Below are 18,735 nucleotides of genomic sequence, written 5' to 3' on the forward strand. Positions count from 1 at the left end.
AAACTTAGAATCAGAATAAATGTGTTGGTTGCTGACGCTTCCGGTAATGATGCTTACCTAATCCAAGATCTGTGGAAGAAGTCAAACTACATGCTTACTTAACAACTATGTCAAATATTCTACATTATAAGACTACAGTGAAACCATATCAATATTAGCAAAACCGGCGCGTAGCGTCCGCAAACACCTAGTAGTAATAATGATTCTCACATGTGATCCATGATTTTTAGCAATAATATATTTCTGTATAGAAAATAAAACACATACATAATTTTTTTTCTTGAACTAGGAAAACATATAAATAAATAAATTATAATTCGGTATGTAAATTTAATAACGTTACAACTGAATCGAACGGTGGACAAGGAGTCGGCAGCTTCCACAGAAACATGGATCCAAATAAAATTCAAACTTGAGAGCTACTCAAGCGACGACGCGTGGTTAATACGGCAGTGGCATAAAATCGTAATTAGTGGAGAGGAGAAAGGGCTATTTGGGGAAGAACTAAGTCTGAATAAATCTACAGATCCACCACTCAGGAGAGAGAGAGAGAGAGACTCAGTACCAATTTCTCTGACGCGCTTCCTTCTCCAGTGTCTCATCGTCACGTCCGGCGGATTCCGAGAAGACGAAGAGCTAAAGGGTCTGTCTTCTCTCCCTCTCTAAACTTAGTTTCGTTGCTTGTTTCCGAAGCTTGAGGCAATATTGCTTGTTGATTGGATAATTAGGGTTTAGGGATATTACCAAAGGTTCTTCCTTTTTAATTTTTGTTGTTAATTGTGTGCAATTAGGTAACAAAGTCTCTTCCTTTGTATTGCTTCTGCTAGATTTTTTAGCTATGGAGAGCTTCTGGCAACTGGGTGATGAGCTACGAGGTCAGACTCAGTCAAGAGCATCAGAGGATCACAAATGGTCCACTGTTGCAACCAAGCTCGCTGAGCAGACTCGGATGAAAGGTGAACGGTTCAACAACCTCGATCTCTCCAAAGCTGGTGGTTACTCCGACAAGTTTAGTTTCCAGGACAACAACAACATGCTGAACTTGGGTGGTAAATACGGCAAGGCTTCGATGCAGAGCAATGTTTACAACATGAAAGTTAACAAGTACAATGGTAATGTTGTTGCTAACAAAGAGCTGAGCAACAACAGCAATGATAATGCTGTTGACAAGAGGTTTAAGACTCTGCCTGCTTCGGAGACGCTTCCGAGGAATGAAGTTCTTGGAGGGTACATCTTTGTTTGCAACAACGATACCATGGAGGAGGATTTGAAACGTCACCTGTTTGGTAATTTCCAAACTCTGCATGTTTCTTTGCACTTTTTGATTTGAAATGTTGTGTGTTCGTTTGTCAGGTTTACCTCCAAGATACAGGGACTCTGTGAGGGCAATAACACCTGGGTTGCCTCTGTTTCTTTACAATTACACCACTCACCAGCTCCACGGTATCTTTGAGGTTTGTTCTTCTGATATATTATAACAATGTCTCTCTCTAAAGCTACCAATTAACTCAAGTTTGATTATCCTGCTTCAGGCAACAACTTTTGGAGGTACTAATATTGATGCCATGGCTTGGGAAGACAAAAAGTGCAAAGGAGAATCAAGGTTTCCGGCTCAGGTGAAACTTTACTATCACAGTTGTTGCATCCGTTACTCTTTCCTTTTTTGATGCTTTGTACCAATTCGACTTTTGTATCAAATGGTAACAGGTAAGGATCAGAGTGAGGAAAATCTGCAAAGCCTTGGAAGAGGATTCCTTCAGGCCTGTTCTTCACCACTACGATGGTCCTAAATTCCGCCTTGAGCTCTCTGTTCCTGAGGTAAGTATCTAGAGTTTTCATTTAAATAGAAAACCTTTGCATGTAGATGGAGACTGATCTTTGAACTGATTATGCATTCACTATATGTGATGTTTGTTGCAGACATTGGACCTGCTAGATCTCTGCGAACAAGCTGGTTCTCCATAAGGCCGATCAACCTTGCAATACCACGTTGGGAAGGAGCATATTGGTGTTTTGTCTGAAATCTATATATATATATATTACCGTAAGAGCGTAAGCTTGTGGGATTTAGTTAAGAGTCGAAAGGGAGGAGTGTGTGCAGTCTTTAAGGCAAGCAAAAGGGTGAAGAGACTCTGCCGAATAAGGGACTACTCTTGTTCTTGTTGCGTCTAATGTGTGAGTTTGTTTGTCTGTGTGTTGTGTTGTGAGAGATTTGATAGCTCTTTTGAGTTATAACAAAAGGTTTCTGTAGAAGAATATATATAGAGAGAAAGTGAGAGAGTAAACACAGAGCCAAACCAATGGTATGAGCTTCTGTTTGTGTTTGCTTGTGTAAGGGAGAACCTAAATGGGAAGTTATAACTTTTAAACTTCCGAGTCCATTTCATCTAAACACATGTTTTCACTGAAAGGAGTTTGAAATATGAAAAGCTAAATTATACAACAGCAAAGATAATAAATTTGGTAATATATGATTTCTATCTATGGTTAAGTGTTTGGCTACAAATAGAAACCGCCACATCATTAAAGCTGGAAATTTTAGTTTTTATCCGCGGGTTCCGCTCCATTTGACCGCTGCGGGACGGGTGTGGGTCGGTCATTTCGAAAAATTCAACATGTGGGTGCGGGTTGAGTCGATTCTACGCAGGGTGGGTACAGGTCGATCGATTTTGAATCGTGGATATCCGCTAACCCACAAAAAAATAAAAAAAATAATATATATTTTCGTAAAAGATATATAAAATACTATAAATTCAGAAAATAATATATAGTTTAATTATTTTATTAGAAAAATAAGTATTATATAATTAAAATACAATTAGAATAATTATTTTATTAAAATTTATATTATCCGCGGGTCCTGCGGGTTACCTGCAAACTTGGGTAGGGCGGATGCGGGTATGTAAATCTTTTTTTCGGATCATGCGGGTCGATGTTTTGAGTGAAAAAGATGAATCAATCTGCGGATTGGCGGGATGGGCGAGACAGGTTGACCCGTGAACCCAGCTCTATGCATCATAGAGAAGACAACGAAAGCTCAGGGAATGAAGTTTTGTTGTATCCGTTCTAATGAAATTAGCTGGTCGATGTCCAGCAATCGTTTATCAGCTAAATTAAATATTGATGCTTTTCTAGAACAAGCTTGTTCATATGTCAAATCTTCTTCAAATCTTCTTGAATTTTTTTGAGAGTTAAAAACTGCGAAAATAGCTTATTTCCCAATAAACTAGTTGTTTCCGGCTTTTTCATATATAGACTTTTAAGACATACCAAAAACTACATGAATAATGGAAAATGACTTATTCTCTTATGAATTAGTTGTTCCTGGTTATTTAACACACACTTTTAAATCATGCCAAAAACTACATAAAAAACTCTATTTTTTTAATTACATGCACAAACTATCGATTTTAAACTAATTCTCTTAAACCGTAATGGTGTTATTTATACGTTAACTTGGTTTATGATAGGTGGAGAGACAATTTAATTTGGGATGATAAAAACAGAATACTAGGTCATTTTTTTCTTTTTCTTCTTCTTTTTTTCAACTTTTCTTCTTTTTCAGAAATCGTTTTACTCTTCATCATTAATTAGGGATACAATTTATTATCATGCAAAAGAATAAAACATTTTACATTATGCATAAAGAAAAAAGAACAGCAAATACTAACTTACCAATCTCCATGTATTGTCATAAGGAACTATAAAATTGGCGTAGTCTAGGACGCTTGATTGGTTCCGTAAGCGGATGTTACTCTCAGGTTCTGGTCCTGCAGAGATTTATATAAGTGGTGGCGGTGAAAATTTTGAGTGTTTGCAACTTTGTTTGTTTAGATACTTCCCCTGTCTACAGAAATGCTCAGACGAGTCAATTATCCCATCCATTAGCGGTTCTTCGTGCACGTGAGATCGGTGAATTGACCAGGATTTTTGAATACAGGAGTCTCCTGAAACGGGTAAATCGAATAAGCATGGTGCAGAATGTTTAAGGTTGTAAAATATTCAGATAAGGAACAAAAAAGCAAACATGTTACATATAAATGTTTGAAAATTTAAAGAACACTCCTATATGACTTCTAGTTTTAGCTTCTGTGGGTCGTTTAAGGTTTTCTCTTTAAAGGGGCAACTCTTGTAATGTACGGTGGTTCTTATAATTGTGATAGATAACGTAAATGTATATTCCAGAAAACAAAAGGATGAATGATAATATGTGACAAGATTGTATCTCACCAGTCTTAGTCTTAGAGGCTTAAACTACCAAACTGATTGTTCCAGTTGTCGTAGATTCCAAGCTCGTTCTGCGAAACCGAAGGCCTTACTTCTTGCAATGTGTCCTTAAAGTCCTGCATCATGACCAAATTGATGAAAAGAGAGACAGAACAAAAGTTTCTTTAAGCTACATGTGTATTCACGGAATTAACATAACATCCATTTAAATTTAAACCCAAAAAATTATCATATACCAAGATCTTCATTTTGTGTTTACCTGAAGAGTCACAATCCTCATGTCATCTTTCGTAAGGTTTGATATTTCTATGCCTCGTTTGAGAGCTTCCCTCAATGGACACATAGTTGCATCTTTCACTAGGTTCTTCATAGTTGCATCTTTTTGTGACTTGTAGAATCTCTTCTCATAAACTTTTGCTTTTGTATATATTGTCGTTGCAGGGAAGAAGATCGTCTTTGATGATTAGTGAAAAAGCTTGGCTATTCTTTTATTCTAGTATCTTTCAGCCCTTTTTTTGCCTAGTTTATGAGAAAAACTCTAAAGCTTATATGATGATTTGGTTACTCTTGGATTTAGTTTTGTTTTTGTTTGCTTATAAAGGTTTGCTGGTGTGACATTTTTACTTTGTAGAAACTTTTAATGAATTCCTTAAACTCATGGCTCGTTTTATTGTTGGTCTAATGTTTTATTAAAAAGTTGATTATAGTCTTTTTATTATATTATGAAACATTTTTGTTATGGTATTTTCAATACGGAAAGTTGGTATTTGAGAAAAATCGATGTTATGCTTAGACCATTAATTCTAATACCCAAACAATAGAGGCTTAAGGTTTGAGTCTCAACATTTGCTAGGACCGGGATTAAACAACCGGTTCTTGTTAATGGCACAAAAATTATGAATTCGATTTGTGATGGGTCTATTTCATGTGATAGGTGTTTTGTTAATTTTTCAAATGTTTGTAAATTTTGTTTGTGGACAATTCTCCTTAATAGACCATTTTCAAGTTTTGGTCACAAAATAGACCAAAAAGAGAGAAATGACCAAAATGTTTTATTTAATAGGTAAAATAACACTAATATCCTATATAAAAAAAGTTCTTTTTTGTTTTTTATTTTTTTAATAGTTTTAGATCATATGTCAAATTCGAACTTTTTTATAAATTTTTTTTTCGAATTTTTATTTTATTTTATTTTTTCAAATTTTCTTTTTGTAATTCAAAAAATACTTTTTGAAACTATTTCTAAAATTTATTTTTAAATTTTTAATTTTATAAAATTAACTATTTTTTTAACTATTTTTGTAATAGAGTTAACTATTTTTTTATTTTATAAAATTTTAAACCTCAATCTCAAATCCTCACCCCTTAACTCTAAACCCTAAAATTTGAATTAGTTAACTCTATGGGTATATATATATATTTACCTCTTTAATAAAACATTTTAGTCATTTTCCTCCTTATGATCTAATTTTGTGTTCAAAACATTTTTACTGTTATCCTAGGGAATTTTCTTTGTTTATTGATCTTGCAATTACCCCAAAGATTTTTTCTTTTTTTGAGTCTTGCAATTACACGAATTTTTTTGTGTGCTTTAACTTCAGTTGCACTATATCAATATCGTAAATAATTTCTCCATGTCCACTGTTTCATTACTATATATCAAGCATGCTTAACTCTGAATATAACCAACAATTAAATAAATACACTTAAAAAATATATTGATAACCAAAACAATTTTGTTAAACCTTTTAGTATATATACCATAAATAGGAATCACAATTCACCTAATTCAATGGACGAACAAAATGATTGTAAACAAATAATAAGAATGGATATAATTTCGTTGCTGACATGCTCTATATAAGACGAGGTTCCAAGTTTCTCAACTTCTCGGGAAGCTCACCATCAGGACCGCAGAGCATCTCCAAACTAGAACAGGGCAAGTTCTTTTCAGACTTGCAAGCATATTACAAAAATTGGTGATAGAAATTGCTTATACACAAAATTTGAATTGATAGGTGTGTATATGCAACTAAACACTACACCTCAGTTGAATTTTAGCATGAACAAGAGACCAGGAATAGTTTTAACATATGTGATTTATCTTCTAGTCCTATTGTTAGGCATGTAATACTGTTGAATCACTATCAATGTGAAATAAAGAACAAAACAATGTTTTTTAATATAGTAATTAACAATCATTTACCATGTTCTGGTTGAGTCATCGAGCGTATCATCGGTCTTTCCACCAATACGAGACGTCGTATTTCCAACACTATTCCCGCTAGATTTAACTGGAGGAACAAAATTACCACGGTATCCACGTCTTAAATTAGGCGTTAAAACTTAACACGCACGTACGTAGTGATTAGAGAAAAGGAAAATCACTTTGAAATTTTCCATTTTTTTTTCCTTACCCAACTCCAAGGCTCCATTATAAATACAAAGGAGGAGCATTAATCACTATCACCAATTATTCATTCATTCGCTCGTTGTGGCTTCCCATAAAAAAAACTAGGTTTATTGTTTTTCTATTTCAAAGTCTTTCGGTTGTGGTTGATTCAGACACTTACCGTAGTTGTGTTTCGTCTTCTCCTCACAACGCCAACAGAAGCTATGGGGTCGTTTATAAAGCAACTATTCTTTAGTTTATTGGAAAAAACCAAAGGAAGAAACAAACTCTCGAGTCTCAACAAGGAAGAAAAGAAGAAGAAGAAGAAGATGGAGAAGAAGAAGAAGATGAAACTACACCTAGTGCTTGACTTGGATCAGACGCTTCTCCACTATGTCCCTGTTTCAGAGCTTTCTGATAAAGAAAAATATATAATGCAAGAACTTGATTCAAGGGTTGATCTACTGAGTTCGTTTAACGGAGGAACTCCCAGGCATCTGATAAAGTTACGACCTTTCCTCCGCGAGTTTCTGAAAGAAGCCAACAAGCTTTTCCGCATGCACGTTTACACGATGGGCACGTACGGCTACGCGCGGTATATATTGAGTGAGATTGATCCTGGTAAAAGATATTTTGGAAATAGAGTCATAACCAGAGAGAAATCCCCTCATAACAAGACCCTTGATCGTATCTCTGCTGATCAACGAAGAGTGGTTATTGTTGATGATAATGCTAGTGCTTGGCCTCAACACAAACCAAACTTGGTGCAGGTCAAACAGTACATTTATTTCAGATACCAGATGACGAATAATGATTCGGAAGAAGAATTTTACTCTCACGCAGAGAAGAAGAGCGACGAGAGTCGAAGCAATGGATCATTGTCTAAGGTTCTCAAAATCCTTCAGAAAGCTCACACAAGATTCCAACAAGAAGAGGATTCTTACGACTTGAGGCTTTTGATACGTGACTGATCCTCCTCCTTGCACACACACACACACCACTGTTTGTTGATTTTGACTTTCACTTTTCACCTTCCTTTTTTTCGGAAAACTGCTATTTTTGTTTGCAATTTCTCAAATACACACAATAACAATTAATGCAAAACTTTCAATCAAAATCAGATGACAAACAAAACAAAACAAGCATTGTGTTAGTTACAAGCCATTAATTCAGAGACATCACTTCTTAGTCCTCAAGCATCTTCTCGATTGGTCAGGCCGCTCATCATCTTTGAACACTTTCTCTCTTGTTTGACTAACATAAAACGGGCAAATTGAACACTTTCTCTCTTGTTTGAGTACATGAGTCTCCTGAAACGGGCAAATTGAATATTCAGATAAGGAACCAAAAAAGCAAACATGTTACATATAAATGTTTGAAAATTTAAAGAACACTTCTATATGAGTTCTAGTTTTAGCTTCTGTGGGTCGTTCAAGGTTTTCTCTTTAAAGGGGCAACTCTTGTAATGTACGGTGGTTCTTATAATTGTGATAGATAACGTAAATGTATATTGCAGAAAACAAAAGGATGAATGATAATATGTGACAAGACTGCATAACTCACCAGTCTTAGTCTTAGAGGCTTAAACTCCCAAACTGATTGTTCCAGTTGTCGTAGATTCCAAGCTCGTTCTGAGAAACCGAAGGCCTTACTTCTTGCAATGCGTCTTTAAAGTCCTGCATCATGACCAAATTGATGAAAAGAGAGACAGAACAAAAGTTTCTTTCAGCTACATGTGTATTCACGGAATTAACATAACATCCATTTAAATTTAAACCCAAAAAAATGATCATATACCAAGATCTTCATTTTGTGCTTACCTGAAGAGTCACAAGCCGCATGTCATCTTTCGTCAGGTTTGTTATTTCTATTCCTCGTTTGAGAGCTTCCCTCAATGGACCCATAGTTGCATCTTTCACTAGGTTCTTCATGTCTGAACCCGAGTACCCTGCAGTGAAAACATTCCCAAAAGAAGGTAATAGCTTGGTTATGCTGAAAATATGCATTTGGGTTTATTGAGTTGTGTGGTCTTGGGTCTTTTAAGATCACAACTTCACAAATTGCATACAATTCTACAGTGTTTCTGAGTTGTTATGATAAGTTTACCTTCAGTTAGCTTGCAAATGATGTTCATATCATCTTCGGACAATGTAAACAACCCATCTTTCTGTAGGAGATTCTGTATAATCCATGCTCTTGCTTCTTCAATAACAGAAACAAAACCATGTAAAGACAATTTTTTCGAATAAAACCAGAGACTGACATGAAAAGTGTGTTTATCATTCTTCACCAGATGAGGGAAGAGGAATGTAGAGTCTCTTGGTAAGCCGTCTTCTTGCTGCTTCATCGAGCTCTTGGGGTCTATTTGTTGCTCCTGACCAAACAATATAAGTACTCTCACAAACCCCACAAAATTGAAACATGCATGTTACAATTCTTACCTATTAGGAGAATTTGCTCACTGCCGCTATCGAAACCTTCCATTTCAATCAGAAATTGTGTCTTGAGTCTTCTACTCGATTCATGTTCACCATCTGACTTGCGCTGTGGCAAAGGGTGAAAGTCGTTTCTTTCAGCAAAATATTACATTAGGGAATCCAAAAATGCGAAAACATGCCACAAATTGTCTAATAATAAACACCGCCTTTGTTTTTTAAGGCCATTTTATATACGTTGATAAAGTTTTAAGAGATCGGAACAAACCTGAGATAGTAGAGAATCTATTTCATCTACAAATATCACTGCAGGCTGGCGGCAACTTGCAACTCCAAAAAGGGCCCTCACTAGCTTTTCACCTTCGCCAATCTGTATGTACACACGTTTGAATGTTAAATCTGCTGTGGAAAAGATCACTGACCTACATTTTACGAATGTCCTTGTGAAACGCAAGCAAAGATGTGGAACTAACCCACTTGCTTGTCAACGAACTGGCTGATATATAGAAGAAAGTTGCTTTTGCTTCTCCAGCTATAGCTTTTCCGATCATAGTTTTACCAGTTCCCTGGAATGAAGTTGATACAGAAGTAAGAAACATATACAACAACTTAGCATCTTCAATGTCTACAAGGATAAGGGGTACCTACTGGTGGACCAAAGAGAAGAAGTCCTTTCCCAGGCGAACGACAACCTTTAAATATGTCAGGACGTAACAATGGCCAAATGACCATCTCAGTAACACACTTTTTAGCATGCTCCAGACCAGCTGCACAGCAATAACTCATGATGAAAAACTCCAGATGCAAGTGGGATAATAATATGCACTACATCGAAACATGTTTTAATAATTTTCTTGTACCAATATCATCCCAGCGGACATTGGGGTCTCGGTCCATAATCTCGTTGCTGACATGCTCTATAAGACGAGGTTCCAAGTTTCTCAACTTCTCGGGAAGCTCACCATCAGGACCACAGAGCATCTCCAAACTAGAACAGGGCACGTTCTTTTCAGACTTACAAGCATATTACAAAAATGGTGACAGAAATTGCTTATACACAAAATTTGAATTGATAAGTGTGTATATGCAACTAAACACTACAACACAGGTGATTTTAACCAGAACAAGAAACCATGAATAGTTTTAACATATGTGATTTATCTTCTAGTCCTATTGTTAGGCATGTAATACTGTTGAATCACTATCAATGTGAAATAAAGAACAAAAACAAGGTTTTTTTAATATAGTAATTAACAATCATTTACCATGTTCTGGTTGAGTCATCGAGCGTATCATCGGTCTTTCCACCAATACGAGACGTCGTATTTCCAACACTATTCCCGCTAGATTTAACTGGAGGAACAAAATTACCACGGTATCCACGTCTTAAATAGCCACCCGGTCTTGCACCGTATCCCCTAGCTGACGCATTGTTTTCACCCTGAGGCGAAAGAGATGAATTTGGTGCCCCGGTTGACCCTCGTTTCTGTCTAGCATCCATTTCCTAAAGCAAGGGAGATACCGAGATAGTAATCAACATATGCAAATGGTAATGAAGTACAGTTCAAAAGATTATGCTTTGCAAAGTTGAGATGGTGGCTCACAAAATCAGTATGGGACAACCATACTTATAAACCGAGAGAAACGTTTATTCAAAATATGCAAAAGGTAACAAAGCACAGTTTGAAAGGTTAAGCTCGCCAAAGCTGAGATGTTGATTCACAGAAAACAGATTCTGGAATTTATTTAAAGTATCTGATCATAGAGCTAAAGGTTCAAATGGTAGATTGCTTTACCAGTTTTGTTTTGGCGGATACAAAGCCATTAGCAGCACCATCTTCCTTTTCCCCATGATTTGTTGGGTTGCTGATTTCTGCATGAGCTCGCTTTGTTCCAAAACCAACTCCGTGGCTTCTCTCGACAATGACACATTCCTCAGAGGTACTTTCTTGATTGCTCACGGAAGGTCTGCGCTGATAAGCTGGTTTAACCATGCTATTTCCATACAATGAAGTCAGTCTGGCTTGCATCATTGGCTTAGATGCTTTGGGAATAAACTTACGCGCATCCGGTCGCTCTTCCTGAAACAAGTACACATAGATTCATCTCAGTTCCATGCATAAACAGTACTTAGTAAGTAACCTCACTTACAGATCGTAGCATTGCATATACAAAGCATAGTGTAAAAAGGAAGCAAGGACAGGAAACATAGCTGCATCACCAAATTCATCACTAATAACAATAGCATTACCATCTCTTTAACACCCTTTCGGTTAGACTGACTGAGATGAAAATGAAAGTGCTTCGACTGCTTGATCTTCTCGACATCAAACTCGCCTTTACTGCCAAAAATAGGACCTGGAGCTGTCTTTGCAAGTTCAAATGCTTGCCTATATCAACCAAGAAACAAACCTTTTAAAGGTAAGGTACTCAGAAGAACTCTAAGTGTAGCAAAACTGAGCTTGGAATAGCATTCATTTATACATTTCAGCTTCAATTTGACCTCTTAGATTACTCATACGAATCAACTACTCTCGCCAAGCAAAATTCAACCAATATATTTCGAATTTAAACATATGCTAAAAGGGGGAAAAGCTCTAACTACCGATCCGAATCTGAAACGAGGCCTTCCAAGGCTGAATCCACCTTAGAGGCAACTTCTCGTCTAATAGGAGCGATGAAAGCACGATCGGCTTCGGTGACAGAGCGAGAATCGAGGAAACCTAGAAGACGGAGCCCGAGGATCTGAGCGGAGGAGAAATCGGATTTCTCCAGGAACTGGTCGGCGCCGAAGAGCAGCGACTGGAGGCGCTTCAGGTTCTCGTCTACTTCCTTCCTCCAGAACTCCGTCTCTTCTTCCACTTTCGGAGTCGTTAGCGGCGGTGGCGGCTTCAGCAACGGAGACGAAAACGGCGACGCACGCTTTCCCGCCATTGTTGTCCCCTCTATCGTCTCCAAAATGGCTTAAAAGTTAAAACTCCTACGCCTTTACTTGGTTGGAGCCTAAACGACCTGCAGTGTAGGAGCGTATATAGGAAACGGCCAGTAGTTTCCTTCAAACATAAGAATGGGCCCATAAATATGAGGCCTGCTCATCAATATCAACGTAAGCGAAAAACAATATCAAGATATAACCCATTGTCAGGTAGGATTATTCTGATTCAACCAGCTTGTTATTTTACACACAAACGTTTGTTTTTTCTCCTTCATATTATCACTTCTTCTGACTAAATGATCAACAATCTTGGAATAAAAACAGGTATTCAACCTCATAACCCCCAATAAATGATTATATATTATATATTTTTCACATAATCACTTTAACTAGGTATGACTATGGGCTAGTTAGGATTCTGATTAGTTTTTTTTTTGGATTCAACCTCATAACTTCATTCAGATTTTATATCTGTTCACGCTGGGTTCGAATAGATTTTATAACCCTTTTTAAGCTTAGATTTTATAACTTTGAAATTCATTATTGATCAAAACGTAATCAGGTTTGGATTTGTAATACATGGGTTAAGATATACTTTTTTTGGGTAAAAAGATTTACTTTGTTTGGATTAAAGTAAACACAAAATTGAGTAAAGAAAGTACATATTTTAGAATACTCATTTTAGATATTATTTTAGATATTTGAGTCAAAATTTTCGACTTTTTTAAAAAAGATTTTCACTTTTATAGACTTTTTAAATTTCTATTCGGATTTGAAGATATATCTGATCTATCCTGCAAAATTCATTTTGGACTTTTTATAGCTCGGAAATATATGATTTCAGTTTTTTTTTTTTAGATTGGTTCGGATCTCGGGTTCAGTTACAAATGTCATTGCCTACTTGAAAGTTGAAACATACAAATGCTGAAGTTTATATCACAAAGCGAAGAAAAACCGGCGTTTACTAAAACGCACAAGACGCAAAACGCCGAACAAGAAAGACAATCCGCAAAAGCGATTAAAGTTTCAGCGTTTAGGGACGCCACAACTTATCTTATTCAACACACACACACATAACCGAAAGTGACCCTAATTTCTCTAGAGAAGACCCTTAAGCAATCATCACACAACAATTTAGGATAAAATGGCTGAGCCGAACACCACAGCAGCGTTTAGACTCCTCCCAAACCAGCTTCTCCTTAGGATCAGCGGACGGACTACACGTGTAAACCGACATCGTCTCGGTCCTAGACGGTCCCGACGATGCTCCAATCACAAGCAACTTGTCCCCGAGCGACTTAAACGCAACGCCCCATCCTCCATTAGACTTGGCCCTCACAGGCACATCTCCAAGCCTCTTCCAAACGTTTGCGTTTGTGTCATAAACGCGAAGCTCGTTCGCAGATGTTTCCAGAGAGTAAAGATCTCCATTCACTACCGCGATGAGCGGTGGAGATTGAACAGAAGAGAAAGACATGTCTTTAAGAATGTCCGGTATTAGCTCCCAAGTATCCGTTCCCTCATCGTAACGTTCTCCGCAAGTTAGGTTTTGATCTCTCTCATCCCTCCCACCGATGACGTAAAACTTGCCTCGCAAGTAACAGCCAGAACAGAACTTCCTCCGCTTGTGCATTGCGTTGAGACGCGTCCACGTTTTAGTCTCAGAATCGTACTTCTCTGCTTTGCTCACGACTTCTAAAGACGCGTCCAACCCTCCAGCTACAAACACAACGGTCCCACAAGTAGCTGAGGCGAACAAGATCCTTGGCGTGATCATCGCAGGACCCTTGAACCACTTGCTCGTCTCAACCTCGTACCTCCACAAGGCAATGCTCTTCTCCTCTTTCCCAGTGACGATCAAATGCGTTCCGGCGCAAAGCGATTCTTTGTCTCCACGGAAGAAGCACATGTCAGAAGGAAGCTCCGGAACTTTCTGAAACTTCTCAAAGTCCTTATCGAACATGGTCCACCTCGTGTCGCCGTTTGACAGCATAAAGACAGATGGTTCCACCACGCCGCGGTCTCGCCGCACCTTGAATATCTCACCGCTTTTTAGCAAACGCGAGAAACGTTTGTTTAGAAGGTTTAGTTTCCAATACTCGAAACGCGGGACGCGTGAGAGTATCTCGACCTCTAGCTCGTAAGCAAGCTGAGGAACGTTTTGTACATAATCTGCATCCTGATGTTTACCAACTACTACTTCTCTTGTTTCTTCTTCATCACAATCCAAACAAGGATCTAGGTTCAGATCCGGTATCTTGTAGCCATGAATTTGAACCTTCCTTGGCCTAGAACTGCTTGAGTTTGCTCCAAACCTACCGGTGTGAACATCTCCTAACGTCATCATTTCTTGGTAAAATTAAAGTCTCTCCCTCTGCTTCTAAGCCTTTGTTGACATTTCCTCTCTGTAAAGTTCCAACCAATAACTGAATCAAACACTGAGAATCAATCCAGTTATTTACCTAGAGAACTTATAGACAACCATATATATATATATATATACCCAAAAAAAACTATTCAATCTTGGACTAATCAGATCTACAGGTTATGATTTATGAACAACATCACTTCCCCTGGAAGTTTGAAAAATAAGGTTTGATTTAGTTTTAGCTAATTTGAGTTCCAACAAGAGATTAAACAGAATTGATTTTATCAAGAAAGTGAACTGGGGATTGAAGTTGGTCAACTGTCTACAAGAGAAAACATATAAGAGTTTTTGGCTAGTTAATATACTGAAGAACATACATAAACATATACTAAGAGTGTATATGTATATAGTACTACCTGATGAAATATATGGTCAAACGTCAAAGAGAAGAAATCAAGAAAACTTACATGGGAAGACAAACCCTAAAAATAGGATTTTAAAGCTCTCTCCTCTCTTCTCTTCTCTTCTCTTCTCTTCTTTTTCTTCTTCCTCTTCTTCACCATCTGTAAATAAAAAACTATAAACGAAAAAACACAAAAAGAGATGACGAGGGACTGAATATAAAATACAGAAATTTAAAAATAATGTTTAATAATCACAAGTTTGAAAGGTATCAACCCTCAGTTGCAGGGGATATCCAAGTTTAATTTAGAACTCAGCGGAAGAAAAAACTTATATTTTATTTAAATTAAAACAGTAAAGGCAGCGATATATTGTTTTTTTCTCTTCAGTGCGCGAGCAACGACAAAACCATGTTCAAGAAGTCGCCGGTAAAAAAAACTCGAAGAAGGCAAAAAGCTAGGTGTGTGATATTATATACCGTGAAGTGTGGTTGTTCAAAAAATATATATATATCGTGAAGTGGGTGTGTGTGTGTCTGACTGTGCGCGAGAGAGGGAGAATATGCGTAGAAAAAAAGGAAGGGAAATTAATTTTATAATCCAAGAAGAAGATGAGACAAACAAATATATAAAGTTGATCTTCAAATTAAATCTTTTTAAAACAGAAAATGGCAATATGTTTAATATCATGAGAACATATTAAATTCGACGGCATATCATTTGGAATATGCTACACTAGGAGTATACTTTCCTAGTTGCCTTCGTGGTGATCTATACGTATTTACGTACGTTGGCGTTATATATATATATATATATATATATATATATACTCATATTTCCATTTATCATTTATATTAATTTCAGTCATTTACGTTGATGATTTAGAAATCAATATACGCATATATTATTTAGAAAAGTTTCCATTTAAGCTTCTTACAAATATAGCGTGGACATTTAGCTAAATGATTTCTAATAATAGTAATACTACCATGTTCACCTATCACGGCTGTATTACCCATGACAGTTTATCATTTGGGCTCAAGCAAAGCTTACATGTTGATAAAATTGATAAATGTTTTAGCAAAAGGAACGTTGAGAGAGAAGTTAGAGAGAGAAAAGTTTTTCTAAGGGGATCCGGCGGTCGGCCGGCGCGTGAGCGTCCGTGCCGTCGCCGGAGCCCCTTTTCCTTCCGATAAAATCATCTGGGTCTGTCCCTCCTTCTCTTTTTCAGTGTCCGTCGGTCGGAGCTCAGATCAGTCACCAACCGGTGTGGTTCTGGTACGGGAGTTACGGCGGGGCTTGCGGGTAGGAGGGGGGGGGGTGTCATTAGTGCGAGTTTTAGTTCCGGGAGGCGGAGGCTCTCACAGCTCCGTCGACGCCGGTTTTTGTCTCCGCGGTGGGGAAGCTCCCTTAGTTCTGCCGTCGTCGGATCTAGCTCCCGGGGGGTAAAGGCGGTCACAGCTTTACGTCGCCGGCTTCAGTCCCCTAGTCCTTTAGGGTTTATTTCGGTGTTTAGTCGTTGGTTTGGAGTGGTTTCTGGTCGCGTCGGAGGAGAGAAAGATCTCCGACGGAAAGGGTGAAGTTGCATGCGAGGTTTTGGGCGGTTGCGGTGAACGGGGGTGGATGAGATCTCGCCACGGCGATCGATTCTCTCCGATATTTGAGTCCTAAAAGCTCTTGACGGTGAAGAGGTTCGGAACTTTGGAGTTCCGGCGTGGCTGGTGATCCGGCTGATGGATCTCCGGCGAGGATGAGTTGCAGGTGCGATGCGTCGATCTCGCGACACGTGACCCTCGACGCCGAGGATGTTGACACGTGTCCAAGCGTTGAAAAGAGTGATCTGCGAGGCGGCCGCGCTTCGAAACCGTGTTGGTTTCTAGGGTTTCTCAAGGTGGGCCGTTGGATTGGGCCCAATTGTGTAACGAGTTTTGCCCTGTAGCTTTGTTGGGCTTTTATTGTATTTTGTTTCTGGGCTGGGCCCGTTTTTATAAATTAAAAAAAAAACTATTGACGGAAAAAAAAAAAAAAAGCTTACATGTTAGTATGTGTCACTTTTTTTTTAGTATATGTCACTTGTAGTCTTGTACAAAGAATAAGTCATTAATATTTGTTGTTCTTTATTCTTAACATTAAATATTTTACCTAATCAATAGATTAATCCAGGTGTCACGTCGTCCTATGTGTTACTTTTTTATACACCATGGTATCGAAAAAACAAACCATTAACCTTTCTTCCTTATACCTTTTGCTATGTTTCTACTTGGTCCAATAGCTTCATTCAACCCGAGATTGAAGGTTTAAACTATACAAATTGTAGCTAACGCAAACAAAAAACAGTATATGAAATCTTGTTGATCATACTCGTTATATATTATAGACCGAATATCCCAAAGAACAAAAGATTGGATTCTCATACATGATCGAAAATTTAAAGCAAAGAAGAAAGAAATATTAAAACAAGGTTTCTTGAAAAGCAACAACCAAAAAAAGTAATAAAATGACATACCATTTTGATACGCTTTGCAACATGATTTATTAGTTTTGGAAATATATATGATCCTTTTCTAAAATGAAGAAATATATATCTTATTATCCAAAATAAAATAATTTGGATTCTCAATCAATGGAGTGACTAAAAAAAAATTGTTTCGTTTTTCTAGTCCAATTTGAAACTGGGTTACACATTGGTCTAGTCAGACCCACATATATCGGTACAATCTGCAACGTCGACCCAAAATATAGATCGTAAATATATATGATAGAATAGCATAAGCAATATACGATTTAAATTTTGAATAGTTAGGTGATTAAAGTGGTTAAAACAGCAATTCTTAGTTCACCATTTTTTTTTCTAAGCCAGCGTATTTTTAAAGATTTGGACGACATAGAATTGTGGTCCTAATATCCCAAATCGACAACGATTATCGTGAGACCTATGTACTATTTTACATAAAACATGATTTTTGAATCATTACACATGCAAAATTTAATATGAAAATTTGGATGATGACAATAAGAAGTCGCCATCATTATATAATTAATTCTGAAAGTTAGTCCACTTGAGAAATTAAATGCTAAAATATAAGGCATCACCCAACCCAAAATGCCACAAGTCGTACTCGGTGCAGGTGCGGCAGTACATTGTGTTAATTCTTATAACATTTGATGTTGGTGAATGGTGAACACTAATTAATTTTGATAAGGTATTAGTCGGAACTTTGACGAATTATCTAAGGTTGAAACATGTCTATTAAGAGGAAAACTAGAGAAACAGCTACATCAAGAAATTGAGTTAATTAGTAAATCTTAATTAACAATAATAAGAATCAAATTAACGTTATATTAATACTGTATGGTTCAAGCATTCAACCCCAAAGTATTCCTTTGTAACTCGGATGGTGATACATGGAAGATTATCAACGGGAGACCGTATGAGGAGTTGAAATATAAATGTTGATGCATATGTGTGCTGTGCCAAGACCCTTTAGAGACCATTGATCACTTATTTTTTAAGTGGCCTTATTTAAAACTAAGTATGGGAAGCATTAATGAAAGGGGTAATACGAAGTCAGTTCACAGTGGAATGGGAAAGTCTTATTAGGCTCATTATTGAGAATGTGAATTGGAGCAGAGGAAAACTCTATTTCTCGATACATGTTGTAGTCTACAGTACATGCTATTTGGATTGAAAGTAGAAAGGAACCGAATAAGACATAATGAGCTCCCATCACCAAGTGAAGTTCTGATCAAGAGGCTAGAATAAGAATATGAGAAACAGATTTACCAAAATTAGGACACACTTGATGTAACAATGTCTTTTTCTTTGAATTAAATTTAATGTTCAATCAAAAAAAGTTAAAAAAAAAAGAAACGCTATTTTAAACGAGGCAACCAATTTCTGTAAAAGAGTTAGATGCTAAGCTGGACGATTTGGACTGATTAATATCGAATTAACGCATGACCGATGACTTGAGTGC

The 18,735-nt window shown here is 37.2% G+C and overlaps 4 protein-coding genes and 1 long non-coding RNA gene across 6 annotated transcripts; 2 read left to right on the forward strand and 3 right to left on the reverse strand.

The window, feature by feature from the left end:
* The first annotated feature begins 385 nt into the window (after positions 1 to 385).
* LOC103854267 (B2 protein) lies at positions 386 to 2,381 on the forward strand. 2 transcript variants are annotated; one of them, XM_009131202.3, is made up of 6 exons: positions 386 to 643; positions 828 to 1,286; positions 1,354 to 1,454; positions 1,533 to 1,616; positions 1,708 to 1,818; positions 1,921 to 2,381. In XM_009131202.3, the coding sequence occupies exons 2-6, from the start codon at positions 839 to 841 to the stop codon at positions 1,963 to 1,965; spliced, it is 789 nt and encodes a 262-aa protein (XP_009129450.1). In that variant the 5' UTR covers positions 386 to 643; positions 828 to 838; the 3' UTR covers positions 1,966 to 2,381. The 2 variants fall into 2 exon arrangements, with proteins under 2 accessions (XP_009129450.1, XP_033140661.1); XM_033284770.1 differs by having other exon boundaries at positions 402 to 643; positions 792 to 1,286.
* On the reverse strand, positions 2,160 to 5,432 carry LOC117131866. The gene is made up of 2 exons (XR_004455282.1): positions 4,035 to 5,432; positions 2,160 to 3,947 (listed from the first exon to the last, which is right to left on the reverse strand). It is a non-coding gene; the product is annotated as an uncharacterized LOC117131866 (long non-coding RNA).
* Positions 5,433 to 6,548: 1,116 nt separating this feature from the next.
* Positions 6,549 to 7,646, forward strand: LOC103854348 (RNA polymerase II C-terminal domain phosphatase-like 5). Its single transcript, XM_033285646.1, has one exon. The coding sequence runs from the start codon at positions 6,844 to 6,846 to the stop codon at positions 7,588 to 7,590; it is 747 nt and encodes a 248-aa protein (XP_033141537.1). The 5' UTR covers positions 6,549 to 6,843; the 3' UTR covers positions 7,591 to 7,646.
* Positions 7,647 to 7,698: 52 nt separating this feature from the next.
* LOC103854266 (ATPase family AAA domain-containing protein FIGL1) lies at positions 7,699 to 12,548 on the reverse strand. The gene is made up of 14 exons (XM_009131201.3): positions 11,660 to 12,548; positions 11,306 to 11,444; positions 10,851 to 11,135; positions 10,320 to 10,558; positions 9,915 to 10,042; positions 9,703 to 9,821; positions 9,528 to 9,620; positions 9,323 to 9,424; positions 9,061 to 9,163; positions 8,910 to 8,993; positions 8,726 to 8,821; positions 8,440 to 8,567; positions 8,183 to 8,295; positions 7,699 to 7,929 (listed from the first exon to the last, which is right to left on the reverse strand). Exons 1-13 carry the CDS (start codon positions 11,986 to 11,988, stop codon positions 8,194 to 8,196), a joined length of 1,947 nt encoding a protein of 648 aa, XP_009129449.1. The 5' UTR covers positions 11,989 to 12,548; the 3' UTR covers positions 7,699 to 7,929; positions 8,183 to 8,193.
* A 239-nt stretch (positions 12,549 to 12,787) lies between these two features.
* LOC103854265 (F-box/kelch-repeat protein At3g27150-like) lies at positions 12,788 to 15,800 on the reverse strand. Its single transcript, XM_009131198.3, has 2 exons — positions 14,825 to 15,800; positions 12,788 to 14,394 (listed from the first exon to the last, which is right to left on the reverse strand). Exon 2 carries the CDS (start codon positions 14,334 to 14,336, stop codon positions 13,101 to 13,103), a length of 1,236 nt encoding a protein of 411 aa, XP_009129446.1. The 5' UTR covers positions 14,337 to 14,394; positions 14,825 to 15,800; the 3' UTR covers positions 12,788 to 13,100.
* Between the last annotated feature and the right edge of the window lie 2,935 nt (positions 15,801 to 18,735).

Source organism: Brassica rapa, chromosome A02 (genome assembly GCF_000309985.2).
Source record: "Brassica rapa cultivar Chiifu-401-42 chromosome A02, CAAS_Brap_v3.01, whole genome shotgun sequence".
NCBI classification, from domain to species: domain Eukaryota; kingdom Viridiplantae; phylum Streptophyta; class Magnoliopsida; order Brassicales; family Brassicaceae; genus Brassica; species Brassica rapa.